Raw genomic sequence first — 15,155 nt, 5'->3', positions numbered from 1 at the left:
TTCACACATACTCTTTCTCACTTTTAACTTCTGGGCATTGGATCATCTGGGAAGATTCCTGAAGCCGGTGGAGTCTGGCATGACTGATGCCATGCAGGGCTCCAGAATGATGCTCAGCTTTAGGAGGTCGGATGGGGAAAATAACCTCTCAGTGAGGGGTTTTGCCACTCAGGTTTCCAGAGTCAGCAGAGACTATATCTCGTCTTCCACTAGGATCCTTTTGCTCTGTTGCTGCTGCAGAGAGTCAACGTGGGGAGCGGAAATAGCTTCCATCTTGCCCCATCAGGGGTTTGATGGTGCAGAGTTTGGTGAGTGGGAGTCTCTGATAACTAGCCTCAGTGAGTCATTTTCCCTCTAGACTGTAAGCCTCTGTGGGCAGGGAACAAGCTTGCCAACTCTGTTATACTCTCCCAAGTGCCTAGTACAGTGCTATGTACACAGCACGTACTCAGTAAATACGATTGATTTTCTTTCTGGTCAATTTCTTTCTTCATGTGGGAGAGGGACTGTGTCCAACCTGATTAAACTTGCATTTACCCTGGCACTCAGAACAGTTTACACAGAATAAGTGCTCAACAATAATAATAATTATAATGACAATAATGATAATCAATAGTATTTACTGAGCACCTACTGTGGGACGAGCATTGTACTAAGCCTTTGGCAGAATACTATAGAATTGATAGGCACGATCCCTGCCTGCAAGTAGCTCAGCCTAGAGGAAAAGCTTGCATTTTACAGCTTTCTGCCCAGAGTCAATGTGTATGAGTCTCCCCCTTCCTCTTTCCCACCCACCTCAGACTGCGTTCCTGTATCTCAAGGGGAACCTCAGATGTGCCAGTTTCAGTTCCATTTCCACTTCCTGCAGCACGGGGTTGGCATTTGGTTGTCTCTGAACAGTCCCACTGAGGGAGTGGTGTATTTCTCTGGGGTCTAGCCCGCCCACCTGGAGGAGGGTCCCCACCATTGAGAAAGAGCAACTGCTCAAAATGACTCAGCAAAGAAAGTCCAAACTGTCACTGGAAGGGGTTAGTGCAAGGTTCACGCTGATGTAGAGTTAAATATCAGAGCTGTGGGCCACGGGTGGGTTTTCGTATTGGCCAATGAGGAACCTCGGGTCCCTCCCTGGCCCCTTCCGCTGAAGCTGTTCACAGGGATCTGTCTGACTGCAACCAGCCAGCTTCATCTTGGCTTCTCCTCCAGTGGCTGGGATGGTGTCTCCCTGGGGCTGGATCATCTTCCATTATTTAATAACGTCGGTGGACCTGACCAGGGCTCCCAATGGTAAGATCCACCGGGGCTCTCCCACTACCCTTTCTGGGTTGGTCTCTGCCTCCCTCAGCTGAACAGAAAGAAGGGTCTGGGGTTCTTCTGCAGGTGCCTGACTCAAACTTCCCTCGTTGCTTCTGCAGGAGAACTCAACTTCCCTTGTCACTTCTCCAGGAGAACTCCTAGCTTTCCACCCCTGGAAAAAGCTCCAAGATTTTCCTCTTTCTCTCTGAAGCATGTATTCCTGAAACAGCAACTCCTGTTAGATCCCCCTGACCAATCCAAGGACAGGACAGTCAGTGTTAAGCCTGGATCTGACCCACTAGTGAGTCTAACTCCCTTCTAATTCTGGGCTATGCTATCTTCCTTCCCCCGATCAGTGGAGATTCGCTTGAAATATGCCGGGAAGCAGAACACAGAAGCATTGCTGGAGGGAATTGCAGGTTGGACGACTTGACTGTTGGTGTAAATAGTTGCGGTTTCCTTTTGAGGCAAACAACTTCTAAAGGCACCGGTTCTTGTAACAGGTCTCCCAGTTAGGCAGCTTTATATGTGGGTTGCTGGACAAGAACAGAATGTGTCCTTTGAGACTTTCTGTGCCTGACCCAGACTCTAGTAGCCAAGAAATAAATCTATCCAGCTCATCTTCTTCCTTGCCTGTATGTGAGGCTATTATATTACTCCCACAGCCTGATAGTGTGGGGCAGCTGCTCTCTAACAATGTGGTTGTTTTCATCTTTTCTCCTTCAACCCGACAGAGAGGAGCTGCTGCTTGTCTGTTTCCTAGAAGTGTTTTTAGATTAGCCGTCCGTCTTCGCCAGAGATCTCTAACTCCTGGGTTTTGTTTTTGTTTATGGTATTTAAGTGTTTACTATGTGTCAAACCCTGTTCTAAGTGCTGGGGTAGGTACACGTTAATTAGGTCAGACACAGTTCCTAGTGCCACATGGAGTTCGAAGTCTAAGGAGGAAGAACAGAAATGAGGCACAGAGAAGTGAAGTGACTTGCCTAAGGCCACACAGCAAGGAAATGGCAGAGCCAGGATTGGAACCCAGGTCATCTGACTCCTAGATCTGTGTTCTTTCTACTAGGCCACTTTACTTCTAGGGGGTGGTGGCAAGTTAGGAGAGGAAGGCAGACTCCACAGGCCTCTACCTAGTGGAGTAGCTGAGATGGTTGTAGGTCTCCTACACACATTTTAAAGCATGAGAAAGCCAACTGCCCACAGTATTACATGACTTCAGATGATTCACTCGGGTGTGGGAGGTGGGTGGTCCAGAGGAAAGCCAGGTCGAAAGAGGGGATCAGGGAGGAAGTTTCAAATCAGGCAAGTTCTGTGTAGATTGGTGTGTTCACAACAAGCCTTACCCCTGGGCAATGTGGAGGCAGCTCTGTGAGAAAGCTATACTGCTGGGGATCTGGGAACTGGCTCAGATCCCTATGAAACCATAGGCAGGGCTAGGAACCTGGAAGCTTGGGAGGAGGACAGGCCACCAGTCCTCAGAGCCGTTGGCCATTGTGGCCTCCTGCCCCTTGGCATAGGCCTGTGAGTGGGAACCCTTTGGCTATGATATACTGCCCCCTCACACTGACCCTCCCACCAAGCCCCTCCACCCCCACCCCAACCTGCTCTGTTAGCTGTAAGAGTTGCAAAACCTTAAAGAACTACATGGAGCTATTTCAGGCAGGCTGGGCAGTCTGTCCCTCAACCCACCACTTCAGAGGTTCCTGTGGCCACTGGTCCAACCCCATGAACCCTGACTTAGGCTTTCCACCACCCAATGACTCCTCTGAACCTGTCGCTTTTCTTGGAGGCTCCAGTTTGGGCTCCAGGCCCCAATACTCAGGCTTCAGGTCCCAGCCCAGCCCTTTCCCTAACTGGCCTAATCTCCTACCAGCCCAGCCCCACAGATTTGCTTGTTATTGTTTACTGTCATCAATGCTGCCACCCACCTCTCTGGCCTCACCAGCCGCCTGACTTTGAGTTTGATCAGGTCGGCCCTTAATGGAGCCTACCCCCGACCCTGGTCATCGCCTGCTTATTAACACTACTGTATTGTATCATACTGTAACATGTTGCTATATTACCGATTTCGTTTGTTACTGTTTATCGTTGTCAGTGCTGCCACCCACCTGTCTGCCCTCACCATGTCCCTCCTCCCCCCCCGCCCCTTCCTATCCTCCTCTTCCCCTTCCCCTCTCTCGCTCAGCTCTTTCCCGCTCTCTCCTCTGTCTCCTCTCCCCTCCCCTCCCCCGCCATAGAACCCCACTTTACCAGCGCTACCCCTCTTCCCCCTCCCTCTCCCCTCCCCCCCACCAAACCCCCTCCTCACCCCCTCCCCCCTTCTCTCCTCCCCCCCCATGCCCCATCCCAGTCCTCCTGTCCCACCGCTACCCCTCATCCCCCTCTCCCTGTCCAGGGCCCCGCCAACTCCTTCCCATCCAAACCCTCCCCTCCCCCCGCCCTTTCCCCCTTCCCCCCCTTGCACCCACAGCTACTTTCAAGTGTGGCCTCTGGAACCCCCGCTCTATTACAGGTAAGCTACCTTTCGTCCATGACCTTTTCCTCTCCCGCTCTCTCCTCCTCCTCGCCCTTTCAGAAACGTGGCTCACTCCCGAAGACACGGTCTCCGCCGCTGCTCTCTCTGGCAGAGGCCTCTCCTTCTCCCACTCCCCCAGACTCACCGGTAAGGGAGGAGGCGTCGGCTTCCTCCTCTCGCCCCGTTGCCGCTTCCGCACTATCCCTCCCCCCCCCCACTCCCTCTCCTTCCCCTCCTTCGAAGCCCATATCATTCGCCTCTACCACCCCCTCCAGATACTTGTCGCTGTCATCTACTGCCCTCCCGGTCCCACCTCCGACTTGTTCAACCACCTTGACCCCTTTCTCACCTTCCTTCTCTCCTTCTCTCTGCCCACTCTGATCCTCGGAGACTTCAACATCCATATGGATGTACCCGATGACTCCTATGCCGCCCGCCTGCTATCCCTCTTCGACTCTGCTTACCTCCTCCTCCACCATTCCACGCCCATTCACCGACTCGGTCACACCCTCGATCTCGTCATCCCCTACCGCTGCACTATCTCCTCTCTCACCGACTCTGAAATCCCTCTCTCTGATCATAACCTTCTCACCTGCCTCATCTCGCACACTCCCTCCCCCTGCAAATCTTCGCTACTGCCCCACAGAGACCTCCGCTCTCTCGATCCCATCCGTCTTTCCAAAAGCATCTCTCCTCACCTTGCCACTCTGTCCTCACTTCCCACTCTCGACGATCAGGTCTCCGCTCTCAACTCCACCCTCTCTACTCATCTCGACTCTCTCGCCCCCCTTTCCGTCCGCCGCTCTCGCTCCACTAACCCACAGCCCTGGATCACCTCCTCTGTCTGCCTCCTACGCTCCTATGCTCGAGCTGCTGAGCGCTGCTGGCGAAAGTCCCAGCACCAAGCCGACCTCACACACTTCAAATTTATCCTTTCCTGCCTTAACTCTGTCCTCTCCTCTGCCAGGCAAAACTTCTTCTCCTCCCTCATCTACACCCATGCCCGTCACCCCCGCCAATTGTTCCGGACCTCTAACTCTCTCCTTAGGCCCCCTGTTCCTCCCCCTCCCCCATCTCTCACCCCCAATGATCTGGCCACCTATTTCCTCACGAAAATCAACACAATCAGGTCTGAGCTCCCCAAAGTCACCTCTCCGCCTCTCCCCTCCCCCCCACCAACCCTCTCCCCTACTTTTCCATCCTTCCCTGCAGTATCCTCAGAGGAGATCTCCTCCCTCCTTGCAAGTGCCACCCCCTCCACCTGCGCCTCGGACCCCATTCCCTCTCACCTTATTAAAACCATCGCCGCTGCCCTCCTCCCTTCCTTAACTTCTATTTTTAACCACTCAGTCTCCAATGGCTCCTTCCCCTCTGCCTTCAAACATGCCCACATCTCCCCCATCCTAAAAAAACCCGCTCTTGACCCCACTTCCCCCTCCAGTTATCGCCCTATCTCCCTACTACCCTTCCTTTCCAAAATCCTAGAACAAGTCGTCTACAATCGATGCTTAGAATTCCTTAACTCCCATTCTCTCCTAGACCCCCTCCGATCTGGCTTCCGTCCCCTCCACTCTACCGAGACTGCTCTCTCTAAGGTCACCCGTGACCTCCTTCTTGCAAATCCAATGGCTCCTACTCCATTCTAATCCTCCTTGACCTCTCTGCTGCCTTTGACACTGTCAACCATCCCCACCTCCTCCATACCTTATCTCACCTTGGCTTCACGGACTCCGTCCTCTCCTGGTTCTCCTCTAACATCTCTGGCCGGTCATTCACGGTCTCCTTCACTGGCGCCTCCTTCCCCTCCCATCCTTTAACTGTTGGAGTTCCTCAAGGGTCAGTTCTTGGCCCTCTTCTGTTCTCCATTTACACTCGCTCCCTTGGTGAACTCATTCGCTCTCATGGCTTTGACTAACATCTCTACGCAGATGACACACGGAGCTACATCTCCGCCCCGTCCTCTCCCCCTCCCTTCGGGCTCGCATCTCCTCCTGCCTCCGGGATGTCTCCACCTGAATGTCGGCCCGCCACCTAAAACTCAACATGAGCAAGACTGAGCTCCTCATCTTCCCTCCCAAACCCGGTCCTCTCCCAGACTTCCCTATCACCTTGGATGGCATGACCATCCTTCCCGTCTCTCAGGCCCGCAATCTCGGTGCCATCCTTGACTCGTCTCTCTCGTTCACCCCACGCATCCTATCCGTTACCGAGACCTGCCGGTTTCACCTTTACAATATCGCCAAGATCCTCCCTTTCCTCTCCACCCAAATGGCTACCTTACTGCTATGGGCTCTCGTTATATCCCAGCTAGACTACTGTGTCAGCCTTCTCTCTGATCTATAATAATAATAATAATGTTGGTATTTGTTAAGCGCTTACTATGCGCCGAGCACTGTTCTAAGCGCTGGGGTAGACACAAGGGAATCAGGTTGTCCCACGTGGGGCTCACAGTCTTAATCCCCATTTTACAGATGAGGTAACTGAGGCACCGAGAAGTTAAGTGACTTGCCCAAAGTCACACAGCTGACAAATGGCCGAGCCGGGATTTGAACCCATGACCTCCGACTCCAAAGCCCGTGCTCTTTCCACTGAGCCACGCTGATCTCCCTTCTTCCTCTCCTGCCCCGCTCCAGTCTATTCTTCACTCCGCTGCCCGGCTCATCTTCCTGCAGAAACGATCTGGGCATGTCACTCCCCTTCTTAAACACCTCCAGTGGTTGCCTATCAACCTCCGCTCCAAACAAAAACTCCTCACTCTAGGCTTCAAGGCTCTCCATCACCTTGCCCCTTCCTACCTCTCCTCCCTTCTCTCTTTCTACTGCCCACCCTGCACGCTCCGCTCCTCTGCCGCCCACCTCGTCACCATCCCTCGGTCTCGCCTATCCCGCCGTCGACCCCTGGGCCACGTCCTCCTGCGGTCCTGGAACGCCCTCCCTCCTCACCTCCGCCAAACTGATTCTCTTCCCCTCTTCAAAACCCTACTTAAAACTCACCTCCTCCAAGAGGCCTTCCCAGACTGAGCTCCTCTTCTCCCTCTACTCCCTCTACCACCCCCCTTCACCTCTCCGCAGCTTAACCCTCTTTTCCCCCCATTTCCCTCTGCTCCTCCCCCTCTCCCTTCCCATCCCCTCAGCACTGTACTCATCTGCTCAACTGTATATATTTTCATTACCCTATTTATTTTGTTAATGAAATGTACATCGCCTTGATTCTATTTAGTTGCCATTGTTTTTACGAGATGTTCTTCCCCTTGACTCTATTTATTGCCATCGTTCTCGTCTGTCCGTCTCCCCCGATTAGACTGTAAGCCTGTCAAACGGCAGGGATTGTCTCTATCTGTTGCTTACTTGTTCATTCCAAGCACTTAGTTCAGTGCTCTGCACATAGTAAGCGCTCAATAAATACTATTTAATGAATGAATGAATGAATTTTCAATGCTAGACACAGCTCTCCAGGAATAGGATGCTGGTCACTCTCTCCTTCCCCAGGGTGGCCAGGGCACTGATTCTTGACATGGCTTCCTGGGATCCGGGTTCAGGAGGCAGGGAGAGGAGGGAATGTCCATCCAGGCAGGTTCAGTCATAGTATAACATCACAGGAGAGATGGCCTGCACTTTTGGGTCTCTGGGCTGGGCTGGAGCTGGAGCTAGGCTGGAGTGGTCTGGGGCCAGACTAGAGTTAAGGCTGCAGCTGGGGCTGAGGTGGTCTAGGTTGGGGGCTATTTGGCTGGGCTGGACTGGACTGGGTTAGGATGGACTGGGCTGGAACTGGGGCTAAGCTGGGTTGGGGCTTGCTGGAACTGGGGCTGAGTTGGGCTGGAGCTGGGATGGGCTGGGCTGAGGCTTATTGAGCCCAGGCTGAGCTGTGCTGTGATGGGCTGGGCTGGGCTAGGCTGGGCTGGAACTGAGCTCACCTGGGGCTCGGCTGAACTGGACTGGGTTCATCTAGCTGGGGCTGGGGCTGAGATGGGCTGGGCTGGACTGGGCTGGAATGGACAAGGCCTGGGTTGGGGCCGGAGCTGGGTTGGAGTTGAGCTGGACTGAGCTGGAGTGGGCTGGGCTGGGGGCTTGCTGGACTGGAGGTGGGGCTCATTTTGGCTGGAGCTAGGGTTGAGTAGGACTGGGCTGAGCTGGTCTGGGCTGGAAATGAACTGGGTTTAGGCTGGAGCTGGGCTGGTCTGGGCTGAGCTGGGCTAGCCTGTCTGGGGCTGAGGCTGGGGCTGAGCTAGGCTGGGCTGAGTTGGGACTGAGCTGGGCTGGGGGATCATTAGGCTGGGTTTGGGGCTGTGGGATTGTTAGGCTGGGGCTGAGTCTGAGGGGGCTGGGATTGGGGCTGAGTTGGGCTGGGCTGGTTTGGACTGAAGCTGGGGTGTTGTTGGGCTGGGACTGGAGTGGATTGGAGCTGGAGTGTTGCTAGGGCTGGGCTGGACAGGACTGGGCTGGGCTGGACAGGACTGGGCTGGGCTGAACTGGGATGGACTGGAGCTGGTGGGTTGCTAGGCTAGGGCTGGGCTGGACTGGGCTGGGCTGGAGCTGGTGGGTTACTAGGCTGGGGCTGGACTGGGCTGGGCTGGAGCTGGTGGGTTACTAGGCTGGGGCTGGACTGGGCTGGGCTGGAGCTGGATGGTTGCTATACTAGGGCTGCACTGGACTGAAATGAAGCTGGGCGTTGCTGGACTAGGACTGGGCTGGACGGGAATGAGCTGGGTTGGAGCTAGGGGTTGCTCTGCCAGGGCTGCACTGGACTGGACTGAAGCGGGCATTGCTGGACTAGGGCTTGGCTGGACAAGACTGGGCTGGATTGGAGCTGGGGGGTTTCTAGGGTGGGGTGTTGCTGAACTAGGACTGGGTTGGACCGGACTGGTGCCGGTAGCCAGGTGTCCGGGTGGGAGGCAGGGGGACTCATTGGGCCGGAGGCGGAGCCGGATGTGAGTCCAGGGGCCGTTAGACCGCTGCGGCGGCGGAGCAGGGGCCGAGGAAGGAGGGACAAGGGTTAATAATAATAATAATAATGTTGGTATTTGTTAAGCGCTTACTATGTGCAGAGCACTGTTCTAAGCGCTGGGGTAGACACAGGGTCATCAGGTTGTCCCACGTGAGGCTCACACTCTTAATCCCCATTTTACGGATGAGGGAACTGAGGCACAGAGAAGTGAAGTGACTTGCCCACAGTCACACAGCTGACGAGTGGTAGAGTCGGGATTCGAGCCCATGATCTCTAACTCCCAAGCCCGGGCTCTTTCCACTGAGCCACGCTGGGTTGTCGGGTCCTCGGGACTCCCCCCCTGGGGGCTCCGAATCATTCATTCATTCGACCGTATTTATTGAGCTCTGGGCACAGCACTGTACTAAGCGCCTGGAAAGTACAATTCAGCAACAGAGACAATCCCTGCCCACAACGGGCTCACAGTTCAGAAGGGGGGAGACAGACATCAAAACAAGTAAACAGGCCTCAGTAGCATCATTATAAATAAATAGACTTATAGACATAGGCACATCATTAATAAAATAAAATAGATTGTAATTATAATTATGCACATATATACAGAAGTGCTGTGGGGAGGGAAGGGGGTAGAGCAAAGGAAGCGGGTCTGGGCGATGGGGAGGGGGAGCTGGGAAGGCCTCCTGGAGGAGGTGAGCTCCGCTCCTCGGGGTGACTGGGGAGAGGACCGGGAGGGCGGGACGGGAAGGCAGGGGGACGTGGCTGGGAACTCGTTGTGGGCAGGGAATGTGTCTGTTGTTAGGTTCTCCTCTCCCCAGCGCTTAGCACAGTGCTTCGCACCCAGTAAGCGCTCGATCAGTAGGATCGAATGACCGAATGAACGCACGGCGGGTGCGGGGGTGGAGGGGTGGGGGGCGGTGCGGGGGGCATGGAGGAGTCGGGCCTGGACAAGCAGGGCGACTCCCCCTGTTGCCCTTGCTGGCCCTGGGCCCGCTGGCCCTGGACTAACTGGCCTTGGGCCGGGCCGGTCCTGGAGGCTCCGGACACGGCCGTCTGCAGGGTTGCCGGGGGACCGGGCCCTGGATGTGCGATCTTGCCCTACCCCGGGCATCCCCTCGACGCCCAGCCCGGCTCCGGCCGGAAGGTGGCCAATCTGTGCCCACCGCGGCCCTCTCGGGTAATAATAAACGCTTACTATGTGCCAAGCACTGTTCTAAGCTCTGAGGTAGATGCCTCCAGGTACCTCAAGGTAATCAGGTTGTCCCACATGGGGCTCATAGTCTTTAATCCCCATTTTAAAGATGAGGTAAACTGAGGCAGAGAGAACTTTGTTCCAAGCACTGTTCCAAGGGCCGGGGTAGATACAAGGTAATCAGGTTGTCCCATGTGGCACTCACGGATCTTAATCTTTATTTTACAGATGAGGTAACTGAGGCACAGAGAAGCTAAGTGACTTGCCCAAGAACAGTGCTTGACAAATAGTAAGCTTTTATCATTTACCATCATCATTAAGTGATTTGCCCAAAGTCACCCTGTTGACGAGTGGCAGAGCCGGAATTAGAACTCACGACCTCAGACTTCCAACCCCATGCTCTTTCCACTAAGTCACGCTGCTTCACGCTGCTTCGGGTTCCTGCCCCCTGCCCATCTCCCCGGGGGTCCGGACCCCTGTGCTGAGGCCAGTCCGCCCCGCTGCCCCTGACCTGCCAACATGGCCCGGTTGCTGGGGCGTGGCCGCTCAGACAGCAGCCCACATACCCAATTCCCCTGGACCCAAATGGAGAGAGCATCCCTTGGACCCTCCTGGGCAGGAGAAGAGGAGGGGGTGGGGACTCTGGAAACACATAACAGGTCAGGCCAGTCAATCAGTCAATCAATCAATGGTGCTTATTCAGAATTTACTGTGTGCAGAGCACCACACTAAACATAATAATTATGGTAGTTGTTAAGTGCTTACTATGTGCCAGGCACTGTACTAAGTGCTGGGGTAGAAACAAGCAAATTGGGTTGGACCCAGTCCTTGTCCCACATGGGGCTCACAGTCTTAATCCCCATTTTACAGATGGGGGAACTGAGGCCCAGAGAAGTGAAGTGACTTATCCAAGGTCACAAAGCAGACTAGCGGCAGAGCCGGGATTAGAACCCATGACACTTCTGATTTCCAGACCCGTGCTCTATCCATTAGGCCATACTGCTTCTCCAATTTATTGCATTTAAGTGCTTATTATATACCATGTACTTAGGCATATATAACACTGTGTGTCCTTGTGTATATAAACACTGTCCTGGGAGCTAGAGGACCTGAGTTCTAATCTCAACTCCCCCATTAGCCTGCTGTGTGGCACTAAGGCTATGCAGTGTGCAAAGCCCAGCTCAACTGCGAAGTGAGCATCAAGGGGATGGAGAGGAGTCCAGGCTGTGGCTGCAAAGCATCTCAGGGGAAAGGTTTAATTTTTCACCAGTTCTATACTAGAGGCAAAGGGGCGCTGCTCCCTGCAGCTGGGGATCAGTCCTTTATCTCATTGCCTGCTCCTTCTTGGGTCGGGGCCAGGGACCAGGGTGCCATCTAGAAGCAGTGTGGTTTAGTGGAAAGAGCACAGGCTTGGAAGTCAGAGGATGTAGGTTCTAATCCCAGATCTGCCACTTGTCTGCTATGTGACCTTGGGAAAGACACAACTTCTCTATGCCTCAGTTACCTCATCTGTAAAATGGGAATTAAAATTGTGAGTCCCACATGGGACAGCCTGATTACCTTGTATCTACCCCAGCGCTTAGAACGTTGCTTGGTACATAGTAAACACTTAACAAATACCATAATTATTGTTATTATTATTATCTCCTGGAATCACCGGCTTTTACTTTTGCATGGTTGTTTATCATATTTGAAAAGAGCATTACATTTTCCTAGTGAAGGGGCCCTTTAGAGTGAGAATGTCAGAAGGGGCATGTAGACTGGTGAGAGTGTGGGGGAATCTCCCGGTGCTGTTGGCCCCCCAGTTCCATTTCATTGCTGGAAAGTCTTTCCCGGCTCTCATTTCCCTCTTGTCCCCTTCCAAACGGGTTGGTCAGAATCCATCTGTAGCTTTGCTTTGGAAGTGGCTCTAACCCAAGAACATGGGGGTGGGAACTGATTTGTCAGTGCGTCTCAGCTCATGAGATTCCCCAAGTTGGTGACTTAAGCAGATTCCCTGAGTTGGTGTCTTTCCCATCAGGTCTCTGCTCCCGGAGTCAGAATTTGGTGGTGAAGCCTGGATTCCCCAAAGTCATAAAGACCAACGATCCTGGGGTCTTGAAAGCTGCCAGGTTCGGTGTTGAAAAATTCAACAATTGCTCCAACGACATCTTTCTCTTCAAAGAATCTCGTGTCAACAGAGCCATGGTGCAGGTATGAGGGTCTGTTGGATGGAAGAACTGTCCGATCTGATGCCTTTGGGGAACGGAACAGGAAGGGTTAGTTCATTCTCTCCCTGCAGCCCGCCCTCAGGGATTGCTTTTGCCATAATTAATAATTGTTGTATTTAAATACTTACTATGTGCCAGACACTGTCCTAAGACCTGGGTGGATTCAAGCAAATCTGTTTGGACACAGTCGTTGTCCCACCTAGGACTCACAGTCTTAATTACCATTTTACAGATGAGGGAAATGAAGCACAGAGAAGTGAAGTGACTTGCCCAAGGTAATGCAACAGACAAGTGGCAGAGCCAAATTTAGAACCCAGGTCCTTCTGACTTCCAGGACACACTGCCTCTCTTGGCTCAGGCTTTGCCTGAGCTGTGGACAGTATGGTAGGGAGGACAGGTGGCCATTCCCCATCATCCCCAAAGCTCGGGCTGTGGGGGAGATGTCTTCGGACTGGTTCTGTGAGTCGGTTGCTGGATGCAGCCTGACTTGCCTGGGGGTTGGGTATGCGGTGGGGCAGGGTTATGGCAAGATGCCAGAGCCTTCTCTTCCCACCCCACCCACTCATGAACAACCTCAGACCCCCCAACACACCCCTTCTTTTTGGTGTGCTCCCTTGTTTAGCTTGTGAAAGGGCTGAAGTACATGCTTGATGTGGAGATCGGCCGCACGACCTGCAGAAAGAGCGACCATACCAGTCTGGACAATTGTGACTTTCAGACCAATCAGGATTTAAAGCAGGTAAACCAAAGGATCTTTCCTTGTTACTTTCTTGCCCCTTCCCTCATCTCAGCCCCTGCCCCCACCCGTTTCTACCTCTACTCTTGCCCCTTGCCTCGGCCTAGCCCTCGTCCTATCCCTGCCCTCATGTTAGCTCTTGTTGCCGGCTCCCTTAAGGTTGGCATCGCAAAGTCTAGATTTGCTAGACATTGGGTAGGCTGGAGCAGATGAAACCACTGACTTTGTGCAGAGCACTGCACGAAGTACAATATAATAATTGGTAGACTAGCTCCCTGCTCTCACAGAGCTTACAATTTAGTGGAGGAGATATATATTAAAATAAACTACAGATAGAGGAACTGGCAGAGTATGAGGACGTATATGAAAGTGCTATAGGGATGGGGATATAAAATATTTAAGGGGTATAGACTAAAGTGAAAAGGCGATGGAAAGGATAGGCAAATGGGGTGAGGAAATGAGGGATTAGTCAGGGAAGGTCTCATAGGGGAGATGTGAATTTAGTAGAACTTTGAAGGTGGGAAGAGTGGTGGTCTGTTGACTATGAAGGGGGTGGGAGCTCCAGGCCAGAGGGAGGATATAAGCAAGGGGTCTGCCAAGAGAGAGATGAGATCGAGGTACAGTGAGTAGGTTTATGTTACAGTGAAGTATGCAAGCTGGGTTTTAGTAGGCTTTCAATGAGAGGTCAGGAAGGAGGGGGAAAGCTGATTGAGTACCTTAAAGCTGATGGTAAAGAGCTGTGTGATATGAAGGTGGATAGGCAACCATTAGAGGTTTCTGAGGAGTGGAGAGATATATGCAGAATGTTATTTTTAGAAAAATGATCTGAGCAGCAGAGTGAAGTATGAGTTGAAGTCAGGATATCCTGGAGGCAGTGAGGTCAGTGAGGAGGCTGAAGCAGTATTTGAGGTGGGATACAAATGCTTGGATCAGCGGAGTAGCACTTTGGATGCAGAGGAAAGGGCAGATTCTAGAGCTAATGTGAAGGAAGAACAGATAGTATTTGGTGTCAGACTAATATGTGGGTTGAATGAAAGAGATGGCTTGAGGATAAAGTCAAGATTACAGATTTATAAAACTGGGAGAGTGGTGGTATTGTCTTCAGTGATGGGAAGGTCTCAGGGAGGACAGAGTTTGGGTGGGAAGAAGAGTTTTCTTTATCAGTTTCAGTTTAACATTTCCAGGCCTCATCACAAGCTCTACCGATTCAGAGAAGGAGGAGGAGTCCGGGGAGAACTCTTGCCCACTTGTGCCTATCTTGTGGTGCAAAGTGGGTAGCGGAGGAGGGGATATGTAGAGTGCCCCTTGTATCTAACAGGGCCACTCTCCCCACAACCCCCAACTCTCACACTGCCAAATGAAGCCAAGCGATAAAGGGAAGGAGGCTCAGGTTTTGTGGGTGGCCCAGACTCCCCACCTAGATGGCTCTACTTTCACCTTGACTCCCAGTTAACTAGACTTGCTGACCCAAATATACTCAAATGACCCAAATGTACTGCACTCTCAAATGTATCTTTTTACAGACATTCAAGTGCTACTTTGAAGTCTGGGTAGTTGCCTGGCTCCAGAAAGTAGAAGTGCTCCTCCTTCATTGCCAGTGATATCCCCTTCAGCCTTGAGGACCAAAGATCACTTTTGGCTCCAGAATGCAACCAATCCAGGTTCGGCACTGTCCACTGACTGCCTGGTGTGTCTTCCACTGACCCTCCGGACCCTTCCGAGTCAGCCACAGAACATTTACAGCTCATCTTTCTTCATGTGTCTGTCACCCATCCCTTCTCCCCTTCCTTCTTCGAAGATTGTAAGTCCTTTGAGGGCCAGGAACGTGGGTCTAATTGTCATCTGTGGATTTTTTCCCAGCACTTAAAACAGTGTTCTGCAAAAAGTAAGTGCCAAATAAATAGTATTACTACTACTACAAATAATTCTACTACTCCTACTGCCACTGCTCCTTCTGCATCAAGTTGAAACTTCTTAAGATAGGTTTCCAGATTTTAATAATAATAATTATGGTGTTTGTGAAGTGCTTACTATGAGTCAGGCACTGTATTACGCACTGGAGTAGATAAAAAATAATCAGGTTGGACACATTCCCTTGTCGCACATGGGGGCTCACATTCTTATTTCCCCATTTTACAGATGAGGTAAGAGTCACAGAGAGGTTGAGTGATTTGCCCAAGGTCACACAGCAGAGAAGTGGCAGAGCCAGGATTAAAAGCCAGGTCCTTTTGACTCCCAGGCCTGTACTCTATCCACTAGAGCACACCA

At 52.5% G+C, this 15,155-nt stretch overlaps 1 protein-coding gene across 1 annotated transcript; it reads left to right on the top strand.

Moving 5' to 3' along the window:
• The first annotated feature begins 964 nt into the window (after nt 1-964).
• Nucleotides 965-14,805, top strand: CSTL1 (cystatin like 1). Its single transcript, XM_029069564.2, has 4 exons — nt 965-1,284; nt 11,962-12,134; nt 12,774-12,890; nt 14,411-14,805. Exons 1-4 carry the CDS (start codon nt 1,212-1,214, stop codon nt 14,486-14,488), a joined length of 441 nt encoding a protein of 146 aa, XP_028925397.1. The 5' UTR covers nt 965-1,211; the 3' UTR covers nt 14,489-14,805.
• Nucleotides 14,806-15,155: the final 350 nt, after the last annotated feature.

This window comes from Ornithorhynchus anatinus, chromosome 1 (assembly GCF_004115215.2).
Source record: "Ornithorhynchus anatinus isolate Pmale09 chromosome 1, mOrnAna1.pri.v4, whole genome shotgun sequence".
Taxonomy (NCBI): domain Eukaryota; kingdom Metazoa; phylum Chordata; class Mammalia; order Monotremata; family Ornithorhynchidae; genus Ornithorhynchus; species Ornithorhynchus anatinus.
Note: the sequence above shows the minus strand (reverse complement) of the source record. Positions and strands in the feature narration are given on the sequence as shown.